We start from the raw sequence: 16911 nt of genomic DNA, 5'->3' as shown, positions 1-16911 counted from the left end.
TGGAATTCATTGCCGCAGAGTGCAGTGGAGGCTGGGACGCTAAATGTCTTCAAGGCAGAGATTGATAAATTCTTGATGTCATGAGGAATTAAGGGCTACAGGGCGAATGCTTTTAAGTGGAGTTGAAATGCCCATCAGCCATGATTGAATGGCGGAGTGGACTCGATGGGCCGAATGGACTTACTTCCACTCCGATGTCTTATGGTCAAGTGAGATCAGATAATTGACAATGGATGGGGTTTGGGATCACCTTGGTCAAGATGGTTCTCCTATTTCCGATTTCAAATACAAAAATTAAAAGCAAAGTTGTATATCCGTTTACTTACTCATTATGACTGTAAAGTTAAATAATTGGTTTTCTAAATGGGTTTACTGTGTGGAATGAACTGCCAGAGAAACTGGTAGATGCAGGTATTGTCACAATATTTCCAAGGCATTTGGACAGATACAGGCCAAATGCAGGCAAGCAGGGCTAGTGTATTTTGGGAAACCTGGTCGGCATGGATGAGTTGAACCAAACAGTCTACTTCCATTGCTGTACAACTCCATGATTGTGATTGTAGAGTTATGGAGTTACGAAGCATGGAACACACCATTCAGTCCAACTCAACCATGCTGACTAGATATCCTGAACTGATCTCAACTCATTGGTTAGCAATTGGTCTGTATCCCTCCAAGCGCTTACTATTCATGTAGCCATTCAGATGCCTTTTAAATGTCATAATTATCCCCCTCTCCACCACTTCCTCTGGCAACTCTTTCCATAAACGCCGCATCCTCTGTGTGAAAACATTGCCCCTTAAGTCCCTTTTAAATCTTCCCCCCCCTTGCCCTAGATCTATGCTATCCAGTTTTGGACTTGCCTATCCTTGGAAAAAGACTTTGCTATTCACCGTATCCATGTCCCTCATGATGTTATAAACCTCAATAAGACTAAGCTGTAGCCTCTGCTCCAGAGGAAAATAGTTGCATCCTGTTCAGCCTTTCCGTATCAGCTCAAACCATCTAATCCAAGCAACATTCTTCTAAATCTTTTCTAAGCCCTTTCAAGTTACTGCCAAGGCAGTCACTATTTCTAGAGATAATCCCTTTAATGTCCAAGGATGCATCTTATCAGGTACGGGTGTCGTCCTGTTTCTTCCCCCCTTAGTCAAAGCAAAACGCTCAGAAACACAGTGTGGCTTTCCCTCCTTCATCTTTTTTCTGGGCCCTGGAAGGAGAGAGAATGATCGCCCACATGCACAGAGACACGAGTTCAGTCTTCTCTGGAACAGCATTTTCTCAGGGTACTTTATAGTCATTTTATAGGGAGGACCATCAACGTACGTATTGATTGGGGGACTGCGATAATTAGCGAGTGTCAATAATAAAGATCAAGCCATTTGCTGTTACACAATGAATAACTGGCTTCACATAATGAATACTTTTCATGTTATTAAACTGACCTCACATTCTGAAAACTTCTAATATTATTAACTGGCTCTGCATAATGAATGTTTTTCCACCTTGTTAACCCATTACCCTTGCTTCCAGCACCCCATTGTTAATTGTGAATTCTTATCTGATCTGAGTCATCATCAGCTGAACCTCTTGTTTCACAAAACTCACTCTTTCCCTGCCTGCTTATACCCTATACATATTTTCACAGAGAACGGCTTCATCTTCACTTGCGTAAATTTTCTGTACTATTACATTCTCTAATGATAGTTATTATATCTATTTCCTTTCCTCCTCTTGGCCCTTAATTATTGAGTAACTTTGGAATGCTATAAGTATCTTCTATTGTGAGAACTGATGTGAAGTATTTATTCAACTCCTCTGCCAGTTCTTGGTTCCCTATTATAATTTACCATCCTCATTCTCTAAAGGGCCAATGTTCGTTTCCACTTTTTGCAATATATGACAAGAGTGAGAGAAGGTCTTGATGTCCATCTTTATTTCTTGCAATTTTATCAAGGTTCTGTTTCTCCCTCTTATGATGTGAGACTGGTGTTTGAGCAGTCTGTAGAACAAGTTTCCAATTTGGCTCATACCCAGGTATCGAATACAGGAGCAAAGTAATCTTCAATTTTTATAGAATATTAATGAGACGTAGCTAGAGTGTTGTGTTGTTATAGTCCCTTTGCCGAAGGAAGAGATACATTTGCGATAGAGTGAGCATAACGAGGATTCTTCGGTTGTATTCATGGGATAAGGAAATGAGACTTGCATTCTTTTTCATTTTTGAAGAATGAGAGGCAATCTCTCTGAAATTTAGAAAATGTTAAAAGAGTGGATAATATAGCGACAGAGAGGATGTTTCTCTTGAGTCCAGAATGAAGGGGCTCTGTCTGAATAAAAGGTAAGTTGTATAGAACCGAAGAAGATTTCTTCCCTAAAGTTGATGAATTTCTGGAATCCTCTCCCTTTTAGAGGGCAATGAAAGCTCAATCATTGAGCATTTATGCAGGTATTGATGAGTTTTTCAGTTGTTAGTGACATTTATTGTGGACAATAATCTAGCATGGTGGGGAAAACCTAAGTGCTGAATGGCCGACTCCTTGTATGTTGCTATGAGTGAGGAGAACTTTGCACAGCCTTCATGAGTGGACGTCCCTGTATGACCCAACCTGGTGACTACTAGATCAGTGGGTACCAACCCTTTTTCAATTTCAAGGCACACCTCAATAAGAAACAAAATTCTATGGCACATTGTTTTTCCAGCTGAATTTATTGCTCCAAAGCATCACATTTGCTATTCTATATGTTAGCGTGGATGAAATGATCTTCAGTCCGAGCCCAGAGTGCGGTTCGACAATCAGTAACTTTATTAAAGTATGTAACGCCGGCGGAGACCAATCGAGGTTTGAATCTCGATTGCTCTAATGTTTCCCGTGCGATGTTACAAGTTATATACTTCATGAGTCAGGATGTAGGAGATTGGGTATGAATGAGTGTGAATGGTGGAACTCATGGCTGGAGTATGTGTGAATGTCAAGCTTCCTGCCATCCTCGGAGAGTCGGCAGCATACACAAAAGGTGTGTTGTTCATTTTTATGTGAATGGGTCCGGTGCTATCTGCTTGTCTCTCCGTGAGGGCTGAAGGCTAGCACTCCCCTTTTGTTACTTCCAAAGTGTTAGGTTCATCCTTTTGTGTATGACTGTTTTTCATGATCAGGTTATGCGTGTGTGTCAGCTGGAGTCTTGACGAGATTATAAGGTGGGTTTCGATCCGTGAGTCATGACCATTGTCTGGAGTCCTGACTAGTGTCTGGTCTGGTGTGTATTTGGATCTGTCTTTGGGTACCTTCTCCCAATACTGTTTGCTTTAAAATGGATACTGCTGGCTTAAAATGGATATTGCTGGTTTAAAATGGATACTGCTGGTTTTCCCCGATGTGGGCCTTGCTCCACAGTAAACACAGGGCGGTTTATGCCCGCCTTTATGTAGTAGGTATGGAGACACCAAATTAGCGGTAAGACTCCCATGTACTTCTCACTGACTGCCCATTATCCATACGAGCCATCATCTGCGCTACTCATAGTGCATCGCCATCTTAATGGTTGTGGTGCACCCAGTCACATAGAGGAGGCCTGGTTGCTGGTGGCAGCAGCTGAGCCCGACCATAAAGAGCTTGAATGAGCTGGCGAGCCAAACCCCTCTCCCGAGCAAGAGTTGCTCGGTGTGCAACAACTCTCACACTCAATTCTTGGCCCCGCTCTGGGATGACCTGATGATTAGCAGCAGCAATCCTCCTGGCTCAGATCAGAAAAGGGCCAAAGCCAAAGATAGAAGCAAATTGCTGCAGATGCTGGAATCTGTACTGAAAGCAAAAATGCTGAAGATCACAGCAGGTTGAGCAGTATCCATAATGAGAAAGCAAGCTAATGTTTCGAGTCTTGATGACTCTTTACGAGAATTGATGTGAAGTCCATGTTAGCTCTGATGTTGAGTCATCTGGACTCAACATTAGCTTACTTGCGTTCAAAAGCCATGATGTGGTGGAACCGGTGTCAGACTGGAGTGGACAAAGTTTAAAGTCACACAACACCAGGTTATTCTCTCGTAGCTGTGGAGCCGGATGATAAGACACAGGATTCTGTGTACTATAGCTAGTGCTTCCAAATAAACCTGTTGGACTATAACCTGGTGTTGTATGATTTTTAACTTACTCAAAAGCCAAAGATGAAATACTCACTGGTCCCGCACACAGAGTGACAGTACTGCGCACAAATAGATGGTGGAAACAGTTCAACCCAGTCATACGATTGCAGCACTTGGTGTCAGCAAAGATTGCCTTCAATAACAGAGATCGTGGGTGGCACGGTGGCACAGTGGTTAGCACTGATGCCTCACAGCGCCAGAGACGTGGGTTCAATTCCCACCTCAGGTGACTGACTGTGTGGAGTTTGCACGTTCTCCCCGTGTCTGCGTGGGTTTCCTCCGGGTGTTCCGGTTTCCTCCCACAGTCCAAAGATGTGCAGGCCAGGTGAATTGGCCATGCTAAATTGCCCCTAGTGTTAGGTGAAGGGGTAAGTGTAGGGGTATGGGTGGGTTGCGCTTTGGCGGGTCGGTGTGGACTTGTTGGGCCGAAGGGCTTGTTTCCACACTGTAGGTGATCTAATCTAAAAGGTAGGTAATCTAATCTAGTCGAGGCTCCAGAAGAGATTGGGAATGAGAACACGGCCTTGAAGCATAGGTCTGCTGTTTCCTAAAAGTTTTGCGCTATGCTGCATCATGTCACAATGCATCAGAATGCCACAGCACACCGGTCAAAAATTGCTGGACTAGATTGATGTATGCAAGTCTGTATGGTTTTAAACTTCAGCCTTTTTGTCACAATTTGTGATACATAGTGACTTAATGGACATTTTGGAGAGCAGTTAAGAGTCAACCACATTGCTGTCATCACGTGTTGTGCATGGGCCAGACTGGTTATGGATCTGTTTTCTTCCCTGAATGATGTTGGTATAGTAGAGGGCTTTTATGAAGATACGATAGTTTCATGAAACTATTTCTGTGAGACATATTGGCTGTTGAATTCCAGATTTAAAAAAAAATTGTCCAGTCACTTGGGAATCGAACTTATTCTATCCATTTTTTTTAGTGTCTGCCCCTGAATTATTCATTTAGATATATAATCACTTGCTGCCCTTTCATGATTGAGATATAAACTTCAATATATTCTTTCATTTGATTCCTATGGATATTTTAAATTATAGTATTTCAACAATGTAATATCTCTGGAAGAATCTTGTCATACAAAGAGTTAAAAAGCTGAGGCATTTTACACTAATTTGGCATTCAACTGTATTACACCCACTAATTCATAGTAAAGTTGTTTATCTGTTTTGATAAACACTCGAATGTCATGGCAACCATAACTATGTGGAAATATGTGTACTATACTTGATGTGTGATCATTGAAGTCGATGAGTATTTTGTCTGATAATATCCTTTTCATTTAACATAATTAGCAGAATATTGCATTAAGAAAAGGCACCAACTAAATTCCTTGAATTTTTAATAGATGTTTTCTACATAGCTGCTATGCATATTTTCATGTCCTAAAAATGGTTTTAAATATCCTTCCACAATTTAATCTTGTAATATTCAAAGCTGATATTATGCTCAGCAAGTCCTGACTTGTTCAGATTACATTTTACATCTGGTTCTTCAGGTTTTTGTGTTGAAGAGGATCCTAGTCTCCCTGTTGAAATTCTCTTAATTGGTTTCCGAAGTTATGTATATGTCTCCGTGTGTGCTAGTTAACCTGATAACTAGTTTTGTTTGGTTTTTAACGAGGAATGAGATTGTTAATGTATTTTTTAATTTCAAAAATATACTTTCTTCATACAGAATCTCAATGACTACATACGTAGTCACCAGTGCAGTTTGGTTTTGAATAGTAGCATATCTAGGAAACAAACAAATAGAGTTTGACACTCTCCAAACAAACCAAAAATCATGTTTCACAGACAATACTATATTTACATGCGTTTTGAGGCGCTAGCGGGGTCCGATGAGTTTTTATAGAATCATTGTGTTAAAGGCTACTAATCCCTCACAGTTCAGTTTGAAATTGCTTAGTATTAGGTATGCGCAGCCAGTTCTGGATGTGGAAGTGAAACTCATTAGAGGTTGGTGGTCTTGTGCCTGGTAGTGTAGAGTTGTAGCAAAGCCTGAGTGATCTTTCATCACTTTAAGCTTTATGTTGCCTGCTTTTGATTCCTATTCACCATCAATTACGCAAGCTTCAATATTGAGTTATAGAATGGTGGTGAATCTAACAAAATTTGGTGATCATCTCCATTATCTCAGTTACTGAGGTATAAAATAGATTTTATGCATTACAGAAAAAAGAATCATCTGGGGAAATTTTCTCTCCTGAAGTGTGGAATTGTTTGTTAAAATGACGGTCTTACAATATTCTATGTTGATATGGTCCTTATGCTGTTCTGCCCTAGCACATGGGTGTTCTTCATTTACCAACAATGTGGATGTAAACTTCCTAACTTTATTAGTTTTCAGAAAGGCTTGCTTGAAGAAAACTGCACATAATTTTTGGAGCTGGCCTGAAAAGTTAACTTGAATATACTCCTGAATGGAGACAATGTGATCAATGTATATCGGCTCAATATTTGAATCCTGATGCAAGATACGAGTCTTGGTAACTTGATTGTGAAATTGGGCTCAAATTGGCATATCTGATTAGGTTTGAATTTGTATAGTACATTTCATAATCTTGGGCTACCTCTTTAAAGTATTTTACAGGCAATGTAATAATTCTGAAGTGCAATTACTGTTACTCTTGGAAGAGTGGCAGTCAATTTGTGTACAAGCTCTCCAAGAGGCATGTGATTACTTGTTCAATCTCTTTTGGTGGTGTTGGTTGAGAATTAATACTTGCATGGTTCTAATATGCTGCTTGGATAGTCAGTTAAGCAATACTGTTGCTATTGGACTCCAATGTCCATCAGCTAGCTATCACTCAAGTCACTGTAAGCATATGTTAAAACATGTTTTGCCTTTATGGGAACTGTACAACAGCAATGCATTTCATGCAGTGAAGAAAGATATTGCAAGCTCTAAAGACCTGGCAGGTAATGTTTAGTGCTGCACTTGAGCTTGTGTATCAAAGAAACAGAAGCAGAGTTTAAATCAATAGCATTGTTACCCGGATTTTGGGAAATAGAAGCACTTAACTCCTATACTTCTGTACAGTACAACCAGTTGTCTTGTATCTCAATTGTTATTGAAAGTAAACATTGTGTACAGGGCTGACATTTTGGCACAAATTATATTGCAAATTATGGTGCTGTGCTATCAAATCACAAATTATGTTCCAGGCTTGATACTATGAAGGACAAAAAAACCAAAGATTTACAAAACAGGTTCCACGGCAAGGAATTTAATTGAAGCAGAAAGATTAAAAGAGCTGGGTTCACCTTGGAAGAGACATGGTTAAGAGATTGTGTATTCAAATTATGAAGTGTCTGGACAACGTATGTGTGGAGAATCTGTTCACCTTGTTAGAATGGTCAAGTGTTAGAGGGCATAGATTTCAGCTGATTAACTAAAGATCCATTGGCAAAATGAAGATTTTGTTTACACAAAATATCATTTGGATCTGATTTGATTCGGTGTGGTGGAGACAGATTCCATCACGGTACTCAGAGAATTGGACCATTACCTTAACAGGAAACACTAACTGCCGCAAAGAGAAGGGACTGACAGTAGGTAAATTCCTTTTGAATAGAACCAGCAAGGATGTCACAGATTGAGTGGCCACTTCACTGAACAATTACAGTGCAGAAAGGTAATGAGTAAGTGTAGTGTGACAGACACCGTTGATGTTACGATGTGGGTGCAATTATTTCAGTGCTTGTTAGATTGCAGTCATCAGTTCAACAATGTATTTTCCTGGCTACTAATCCAAAAACATATTATTACTAATGATATCTTTACTGGCTGAGGGAGACCCATGCCAAAACCATGGGATTGGAACTTGAGCAAAATTATAAGTTGATCCTTGGATATTGATTATCAGCTGCAAAATAGTGAGTAATTAGAACCTGACGAGTAGGTGAAATATTACTTTTAAATTAACTTTCTGATGTACGTGAGCTGATTGATGGTAAGTATGATCCAAATGATGAAATACAAGTGAAAATCCGACCACAACCAGATAAAAACAAGCTAAATTCTCAAATAGTTTTGTTTAGCATAACACAATTTTGAGATTCTGCATCATTCTTTCTTTTGTATTCAAGATGCTGGGATTCTTTTTAAAATTTTTATATCCAGGTTTAGTTTCTTAATGTATAATTGTCTCTTTCTTACAGTTGGATGAGAAGACGGAATCATTTTCTCGGGTGAGTAATAAGTAGTCAATGATTGAAGGACAAGCTGAAAGAATAGTTGGCAAAGTTGCATGTTCAACATAGAATTGGTGTTCAAATGTTTTTATTTATGATTGATAGAAGTTTCATGGAGTAGCTGATTCTTGAATCTAACCATTTTTCATGTCCAAGATTTTAGTTGAAGTATCAGTACCGGAGCAAAGAAGGCTGCAAAATCTCAGGTCAGGCACAATTGGTGGAGAGAAATTAGTTCATATTTTGTTCGATGACCATTAGTCAGATCTAATGAGGAATAGACCTTGAGGGATAACAGGGTTATCTTTCGACTGTGCACTCTAGCCTTATGGACTTAAAATTGAGTTCACCAACTTAATCTCTTGCCCAATGTGATTTTTTTTTTGTTCCTTCCTCTTTTTATCTATCTTGTTTTGCTGGATTGATCTTTTGACTTGTTTGTTTCTTTAGAGTTTAGTGATGGATTTATAAGGGCTATATGTAGCTTTTGATCATCCCTGACCTTCACTTGATCACACATCATCTCTTTTGTTCTTACGTCTTGTTCTGCCTCTGTTTGTCTCACTCACCTGCCACCCAGTTTTGCCAGCATCTATCTTGGATTTTCAGCAGCTCCCATATTTTGATTTCATATCCATATTTGACCAATTACCTTGAGTCATTCATTGAACACATTGAAATGATTTCGAAAAGTAGATAATCGGAGCAGTAGTGTATCACTCAGTCCTTCAAGTCTGCTCCATCACTCAATACAGTCATTGATTATCTAACTCAATATCTGTCTTGCATTATCCCCACACCCTTTAATCTCTTACCTCTAAGAAATATGTCTAACTCCTTCTTGAAATCATTCAATATTTTGGCCTCACCCTCTTAGGAGAGGCAAGAATTCCACAGGCTCACCACTCTCTAAGCCAAGAAATTTCGCCTCTGAGTGCTTAATGCCCTATTCTTTACATTAAGACTGTGACCCCTGCTTCTGGAAATTTATTTTAGTTTTTAGCCATTTGAGATCTATTCTTTCTTGAATATTTTCTGTACACTTCCTAATGCTTTTACATCTGTAAATTATTGTGTACTGTACTGGATGCAGTACTCTAGTTGAATCCTAATCTGGATTTGAATATCCATTTGAATGCAATATATCGAAGATAAACGTAGGCACCAGAAAAAAGGGGGTGCCAAGACACTTTTTTTTTCTCCCAACTCTGTTCATGATTGCAACGACACATTAAGAATACTAATCCCTGTGCTTATGGGGAAAGGAGGTGTCTAGAAGCAAAAGGCGACTTTTGTAAAACAAACATTGCAGGATCAGCAAAGGAAGCTGAACTAGGCAGATAGATGAAGAAACCATTACAGTCAAAGAGTTATACAGTATGGAAACATACCCTTTGGTCCACTTCATCCATGCCAACCAGATAACCTTAACTGATCTAGTCGCATTTGCCAGCATTTGGCACATAAACTCTTCCTAATTATGTGCCCATTCAGGTGCTTTTTAAATATTTGTAACTGTACTTGCCTCATCCACTTCCTGTGGCAGCTCATTGTGTACGGACCCCACTCTCTGCATGAAAAAGTTGTCCCTCCGGTTCCTTTTAAATCCTTGCTGTCTCACCTCTAGTTCTGGACTCTCCTACCTAGGGAAAAAAAAACCTTGTCTGTTTACAGTCTCCATGTCCCTCATGATTTTATAAACCTGTACAAGGTCACCCCTTGGCCTGTGGCGCTTCTTAGAAAAAAAATCAAGTCTACTCATTCTCTCGTCGTAGTTCAAACCTCCAACCCAGCAACATTGTTGTAAATCTTTTCCGAATCCTTTCAAGTTTAATAGGATCTTTCCTATTGCAGGGAGACCAGAACTGAATGCAGTATTCCTCTCCAATGACCTGTAGAGTTGCAACATTTTGGGCGGCACGGTGGCACAGTGGTTAGCACTGCTGCCTCACAGCGCCTGTAGACCCGGGTTCAATTCCCGACTCAGGCGACTGACTGTGTGGAGTTTGCACGTTCTCCCCGTGTCTGCGTGAGTTTCCTCCGGGTGCTCCGGTTTCCTCCCACAGTCACAAAGATGTGCGGGTCAGGTGAATTGGCCATGCTAAATTGCCCATAGTGTTAGGTAAGGGGTAAATGTAGGGGTATGGGTGGGTTGCGCTTCGGCGGGTCGGTGTGGACTTGTTGGGCCGAAGGGCCTGTTTCCACACTGTAAGTCTAATCTAAAAAAAAAATGACCTCCCAGCTGCTGTATTCAATGCACTGAAGTAATGTAGGCAAGCATGCCAAACGTCATCTTCACCATCCTGTCCACCTGTGACTTATCTTTCAAGGAACCTGCGTTCCTAGGTGCGGCAACTTTCCTCAGAGCCATACCATTAAGTCCTGCTCTGGTTTGCCTTAGCAAAATGCAACACCTCACATTTATCTAAATTAAACTCCATCTGCCACTCCTCTGCCCATCTGACCAAGACCAGTTTTACTGTGAGATAACCACTTTCACTGTCCACTACTGTAACTATTTTGATGTCATCTGCAAACTTACTAACCATACTTCCTATGTTCATATCCAAATAATTTACATAAATGATGGAAAGCAGCAGGCCCAGCGAACCTTGTGGCACACCACTGATCAAGGTCTCCAGTCCGAAAAGCCATCTTCTACCATCACCCTCTGTCATCTACCTTTGAGCCAATTTTGTATCCAGTTGGCTAGCTCCTCTTGTATTCCATGTGAAATAAGCTTGCTAACCAGTCTATCATGTGGAATATTGTTGCATGTCCAGCTGAAATCCAAATGGACAATGTCTACCACTCTGCCATCGTCAGTTTTTTTTTGTTGTCTCTTCAAAATTCTGAAGCAATTTAGTAAGGCATGATTGGCAATGCGCAAAACACTGTTGATTATCCCTAATCATTCTTTGCTTTCCAAATGCATGTGAATCCTGTACCTCAGAATCCCTTCTAACGAATTACCCACTATTGATGTCAGGCTAATTGGTGTATAGTTCCCTGGCGTTTCCTTGTCACCTTTCGTAAATAATGGCGCCCTCCAGTCTTCAGGTACCCCATCTATGGCTATTGATGATACAAGTATCTGAGCATGAGGCACAGCAATCCCTTCCCAAGTGTCCCCCAAAGTTCTGAGAAATACCTGATCAGCTCCTAGCGATTTAGGTACCTTTATGCATTCTAAGATCTCCAGCACTACCTCTTCCGTCTGTTGGACAAAAATAGAACATATGCAATACGTGATTTAGCCCTTCAAGCCTATTCCTTTATTCACTGAGATCATAACTCCACAAACTGCTTTTTTTTCCCCATATGCCTAAATGTGTTTAGGTTAACAAATTTAATCTCAACTCATTGATTGCTAATCTTTAATCATTCATTGAATGCCATTTGCAAATAAGTTTAGAAACTGCTAACACCCTTAGGAAATCAAAATTTCATCTCTAATCTTTTAGATGTGCACTTCAGTTCTAGAATAGTCAACCAGCGTCAATGTTCTTTTTATCTTAACTGTTCCCCTATTACCTTGTAAATTTTGACTAAGACCTGCATTTTTCTTTGTATAATCACTCTTGCTTTAATCTTTGGAATCAGATGTCATTATAATAAATTTATGTTCCATTCAACGCCAGTATTTCCTTCCTAAGCTGTGATTTCCAGAATTGCTCAGTAATGCGTTGTGGTTTAATCAGTACTTTGTATCGCTATGTCATAACTTTCAGCTGTTCGTATTTTAGACCAGTACTCCATTGGTCTTGCTGATAGAATTAAGTGATGGAGATTGAAAACAATCAGTGTATAAATCCCTTCGTCTCTTGGGATCTGGATTGTTTCTAGCTTTTCACCATGTTATCAGTACTCTGCCCTTTCTATTGAGTCCAAAATGGATGACCCCCTATTTGTTTATATTGAAATCTGTGTGTCACAATTTTGCCTGTTCACATAATGTACCAGTGACTGCACTTCTTCAAATACTTCAATTCCTCTGATCAGGAAGGTCACATGAAAGGTTTATGCCCGAAATGTCGAGTCTCCAGCTCCTTGTATGCTGCCTGATCTGCTGTGCTTTTCCAGCGCCACACTTTTCAACTAGAGACAGCAAAGTCAAACAAGGCAAAACATATCCAAGATGGTCCAAGTGAAGATTTTGGGTAGAAATTAGAGCTAAAATTGGTTTGTTTTAATATATCTAAGCGAGAGCAAGACGTGATAGCAGGGAAAGGATTGGGAGCAAAGATTTAAGTAGGACTGGAACAGGGAATATTTCACACATCGCACCAAAGAGTGGCATAAGTGCGGCCTATGTGGAGACTCTTTAGCAATACCTTAAGGAAGAAGAGGGACAAGTTAAAGGAGAAATCATTCAATGAGAGCACAAGTTCAGCCAGGTGGAAGAGTGTTGTGATGGATGTCTGGGCCTTTGTTCAAGAAAGAAGTGAAGAGCTCTCTGACCATAGTGCTGGTGAATGGACATTTGGTGTCCAAAGAGGTGGTGATTGGTATTGAAATGGAGGAGGTGCTCCAATGGAGACAACTATGGATTTTACTTGAGGATTAAGGGCAAGAAAAGATTTTTTTTTCCCTCCGTATAATTCTGTAGGTAGAATAGTGGATTAACGTGAATAGAGAAGAAGGAGGCAGAGAAACTAGTGATGAAGTTAAAATAGAAAGTGATTGGGTAATCATGTTTTTAAGGAAATGTCAGGCTTTTCTCTAGGTATTTCTCAATATTGTTGTGGCAGGCTGACTTGAAACAAAATGACCAAACAATAACAATTCTTTTATATTTACTATGCTCCCTGAGAAATCTCCCAAATACACAACTCTACTTTCAACTTAGTGCTGAAAGAAAAAGAGAGAGTACGTGAGTAGCAAGTTACAATACCTGATCAACTTCATGACATACACACCTGAAGAGCTAGCTTCTGACCCTTGTCACATGTTCTGAACTATTTTGAGCAACTTATTTACAGCAGAATTCAGGCTTGGGATTATAATGATAACACCACCTGCAAATGAGGGCAGAGAAACATTATGAGACAGTGAGTCCAAAAACGTGTTACTTTGTTTATTGGAGAACACTAAGGGGGATCGTGAAAAACCTGGCATCTGTGTTTTAGTGAAAATGAGGGAAAATGGATTTTTGAGCCAAATGCCTTCCCTCTTAACTTGGTGAACTTTCAGGACAAACTTTGTTGGAAGAATTTCTAAGGATATGTATTTACATGTCAGCTTGGATGTTGATACCCCACATATTTAGCCACAACAACATCCCCCATGCAGTCATGAAGTAAATAAATACATCATAAATTTTGGATCTTCTTTGAGGATGAACTTTATTCAAGATACTCAGCACCACCTTGCAGTTTTTGAAGTGCCCTAAAATCATTTGCATTTAAGAACAAAGTCAACTTATTAAAGATAGATTGAATGTCACAGAGCATAAGGCCTTGAAAGGACTGAGATGAGATTGTGACCTTTGTTTCCTGAAGGGCAGAGGAAGATACTGTGATAGCGGTGTGGTAACAGTCGAAACCTGTCAACATTTCATTTTTGGTACTGCTTTATCTTTATCTAATGTTCCACTGAACATTAGATAAAGATGCATTGATTTGACTCTGAGTTAACTTAATACCACATTTTTCACTGGCCGTGCAAATGATACCCACATCCCATGAATAAATAAAATTCAACTTAATGAGAAATAATCTTTGTGAAAGATGACAATAAATGACTAGAGAAAATAGAGATGCAATGTGTAATAATCGTATACAGTTGATATTTATGGCAAAGATATATATATATATATATATATAACTCACATGATATTTGAAAAATGTTCATATTTCTCAAAGCATCTTCATAGTTGGCATTCGTCTAGCATGTTTCAGTGCAATTCTCAGGTTAATTGGATAAAATCCAGATTAAATACTCATCTTTGTTTCACATGAATAAGGGCTGAATTTCATGTTGGTGTGTACAAAGACCAGTTGTGTGGCTTTCTGAATCACTGTACACATTTTAACATTGTGCTCATCGATAAAATTATAGCTCTGCCTTTGAAGTCTTTTCTACAAAGCGTTTGAATATATTCTCAATTAATTTTTCTATTACTTAGAGCTGACAATGACTGAACGGTTTAAAAATGCAGGAATTAGCAGGATACAGCATTTTCCTAATTTCGTAGGTGGAAAAGTTATTCTGTATTGGGTAGCTACTAGGCTCCAGTCAGAATGAAAGAACCTAAAGTCATGGTCATACAACACGGCAATAGACCCTTTAGTCCAACTTCTGGATTAGTGGTGCTGGAAGAGCACAGCAGTTCAGGCAGCATCCGAGGAGCAGGAAAATCGATGTTTGGGGCAAAAGCCCTTCATCAAGAATACAGGCAGAGAGCCTGAAGGGTGGAGAATAAGTGAGGTGGGGGTGGGGGGAAAGTAGCATAGAATACAATAGGTGAGTTGGGGATGGGGGGGAGGGGGAGGGTGGAGTGGACAGGTGGAAAAGAAGATAGGCAGGTAGGACATTTCATGGGGACAGTGCTGAGTGGAAGTTTGGAACTGGGGTGAGGTGGGGGAAGGGGAAATGAGGAAACTGGTGAAGTCCACATTGACGCCATGGGGTTGAAGTATTCCGAGGCGGAAGATGAGGCGTTCTTCCTCCAGGCGTGTGGTGGTGAGGGACCGGCGGTGAAGGAGGCCCAGGACCTCCATGTCCTCGGCAGAGTGGGAGGGGGAGTTGAAATATTGGGCCACGGGGCAGTGTGGTTGATTGGTGCGGGTGTCCAGGATATGTTCCCTAAAGCGCTCTGCTAGGAGGCGTCCAGTCTCCCCAATGTAGAGGAGACCGCATCGGGAGCAACGGATACAATAAATGATATTAGTGGATGTGCAGGTAAAACTTTGGATGTGGAAGGCTTCTTTAGGGCCTTGGATGGAGGTGAGGGAGGAGGCGTGGGCGCAGGTTTTGCAATTCCTGTGGTGGCAGGGGAAGGTGCCAGGTGGGTCGTAGGGGGAGATGGACGTGACCAGGTAATCATGAAAGGAACGGTCTTGGCGGAAAGAGGTGGGGAGGGAAATATATCCCTCGTGGTGGGGTCTTTTTGGAAGTGGCGGAAATGTCGGCGGATGATTTGGTTTATGCGAAGGTTGGTACAGTGGAAGGTGAGCACCAGGGGCGATCTGTCCTTGTTATGGTTGGAGGGGTGGGGTCTAAAGGCGGAGGTGCGGAATGTGGATGAGATGCATTGGAGGGCATCTTTAACCAGGTGGGAAGGGAAATTGCGGTCTCTAAAGAAGGCGGCCATCTGGTGTGTTCTGTGGTGGAACTGGTCCTCCTGGGAGCAGATATGACGGAGGCAGAGGAATTGAGAATACGGGATGGCATTTCTGCAGGCGCTAGACTGGGAAGAGGTGTAATCCAGGTAGCTGTAGGAGTCGATCGGTTTGTAAAAAATGTCGGTGTCAAGTCGGTCATCATTAATGGAGATGGAGAGGTCCAGGAAGGGGAGAGAGGTGTCAGAGATGGTCCAACTAGATTTAAGGTCAGGGTGGAATGTGTTGAAGTTGATGAATTGCTCAACCTCCTTGCGGGAGCATGAGGTGGCGCCAATGCAGTCATCAGTGTAGCGGAGAAAGAGGTGGGGAGTGGTGCTGGTGTAATTACGGAAGATCGACTGTTCTACGTAGCCAACAAAGAGACAGGCATAGCTGGGGTCCATACGAGTGCCCATGGTTACCCCTTTGGCCTGGAGGAAGTGGGAGGATTCGTTTACCTTTAGTCCAACTTGTCATGCTGAACAAGTTTCTCAAACTAACTTATCCCATTTGCCAGAGTTTGGCCCATATCCCTCTAACCCTTTCCATTCATGTAACTATCCAAATGTCATTAAAATATTGTAACTGTACATGCATGTACCACTTCCACTTGTAGTTTATTCTACATACAAATCACCATGGGAAAAAAAAATATGACCCTCAGTACCCTTCTCTCCACTCATGTTAAAATTATGAACTCTAGTTTTGAACTGTCCTACCCTGGAGAGAAGACTTTAGCTATTCACACTATGTCCAAATGACTTTATACACTTCTGTCGGGTCATCTCTAAACCTCTCCTGTGCTCCAGTAAAAAAGTGCCAGTTTATCCAATCGCTCCATATAACTCCAACCCTCAGTCCCAGTAACATCCTTGTAAATCCTTTCTGCATCCTCTCTCATTTAATAATTTTCTTCCTATAGTAGTGCAACCATAACTGTACAAGTACTCCAAAAGTGGCCTTACTCATGTCTTGTACAACCGCAACATGATGCCCCAACTCCGATAATTCAGTGGGCTGAGCAATGAAGGCAAGTGTGCCAAATGTCACCTTTACCTAAGTTTTTATTCCAAAGATAAGCAGTCTGTAAAAGCATGAGACAAGTCTGAAAAAACCCAAAAACCTGGCTGATGATTCTCCAATGCATCTCACTACTCACCGCCAAAAGGAACACTGTCCATCATAACTTCCACCAACTTCAATACATAACAAAAACCTATATTACACA

At 40.8% G+C, this 16911-nt stretch overlaps 1 protein-coding gene across 13 annotated transcripts in view; it reads left to right on the top strand.

Annotated features, from left to right (window-relative positions):
* lrrfip2 (leucine rich repeat (in FLII) interacting protein 2) overlaps positions 1 to 16911 on the top strand; it is a 139196-nt gene that overhangs the window by 80287 nt on the left and 41998 nt on the right. For all 13 annotated transcript variants that reach the window (XM_060822913.1, XM_060822911.1, XM_060822912.1 and 10 more), the window contains one exon: positions 8326 to 8355. In XM_060822913.1, coding sequence (XP_060678896.1) covers positions 8326 to 8355 — 30 coding nt within the window. The remainder of the gene's footprint in view (positions 1 to 8325; positions 8356 to 16911) is intronic.

Source organism: Hemiscyllium ocellatum, chromosome 4 (genome assembly GCF_020745735.1).
Source record: "Hemiscyllium ocellatum isolate sHemOce1 chromosome 4, sHemOce1.pat.X.cur, whole genome shotgun sequence".
NCBI classification, from domain to species: domain Eukaryota; kingdom Metazoa; phylum Chordata; class Chondrichthyes; order Orectolobiformes; family Hemiscylliidae; genus Hemiscyllium; species Hemiscyllium ocellatum.
This window is presented reverse-complemented; position numbering and strand designations above follow the sequence as displayed.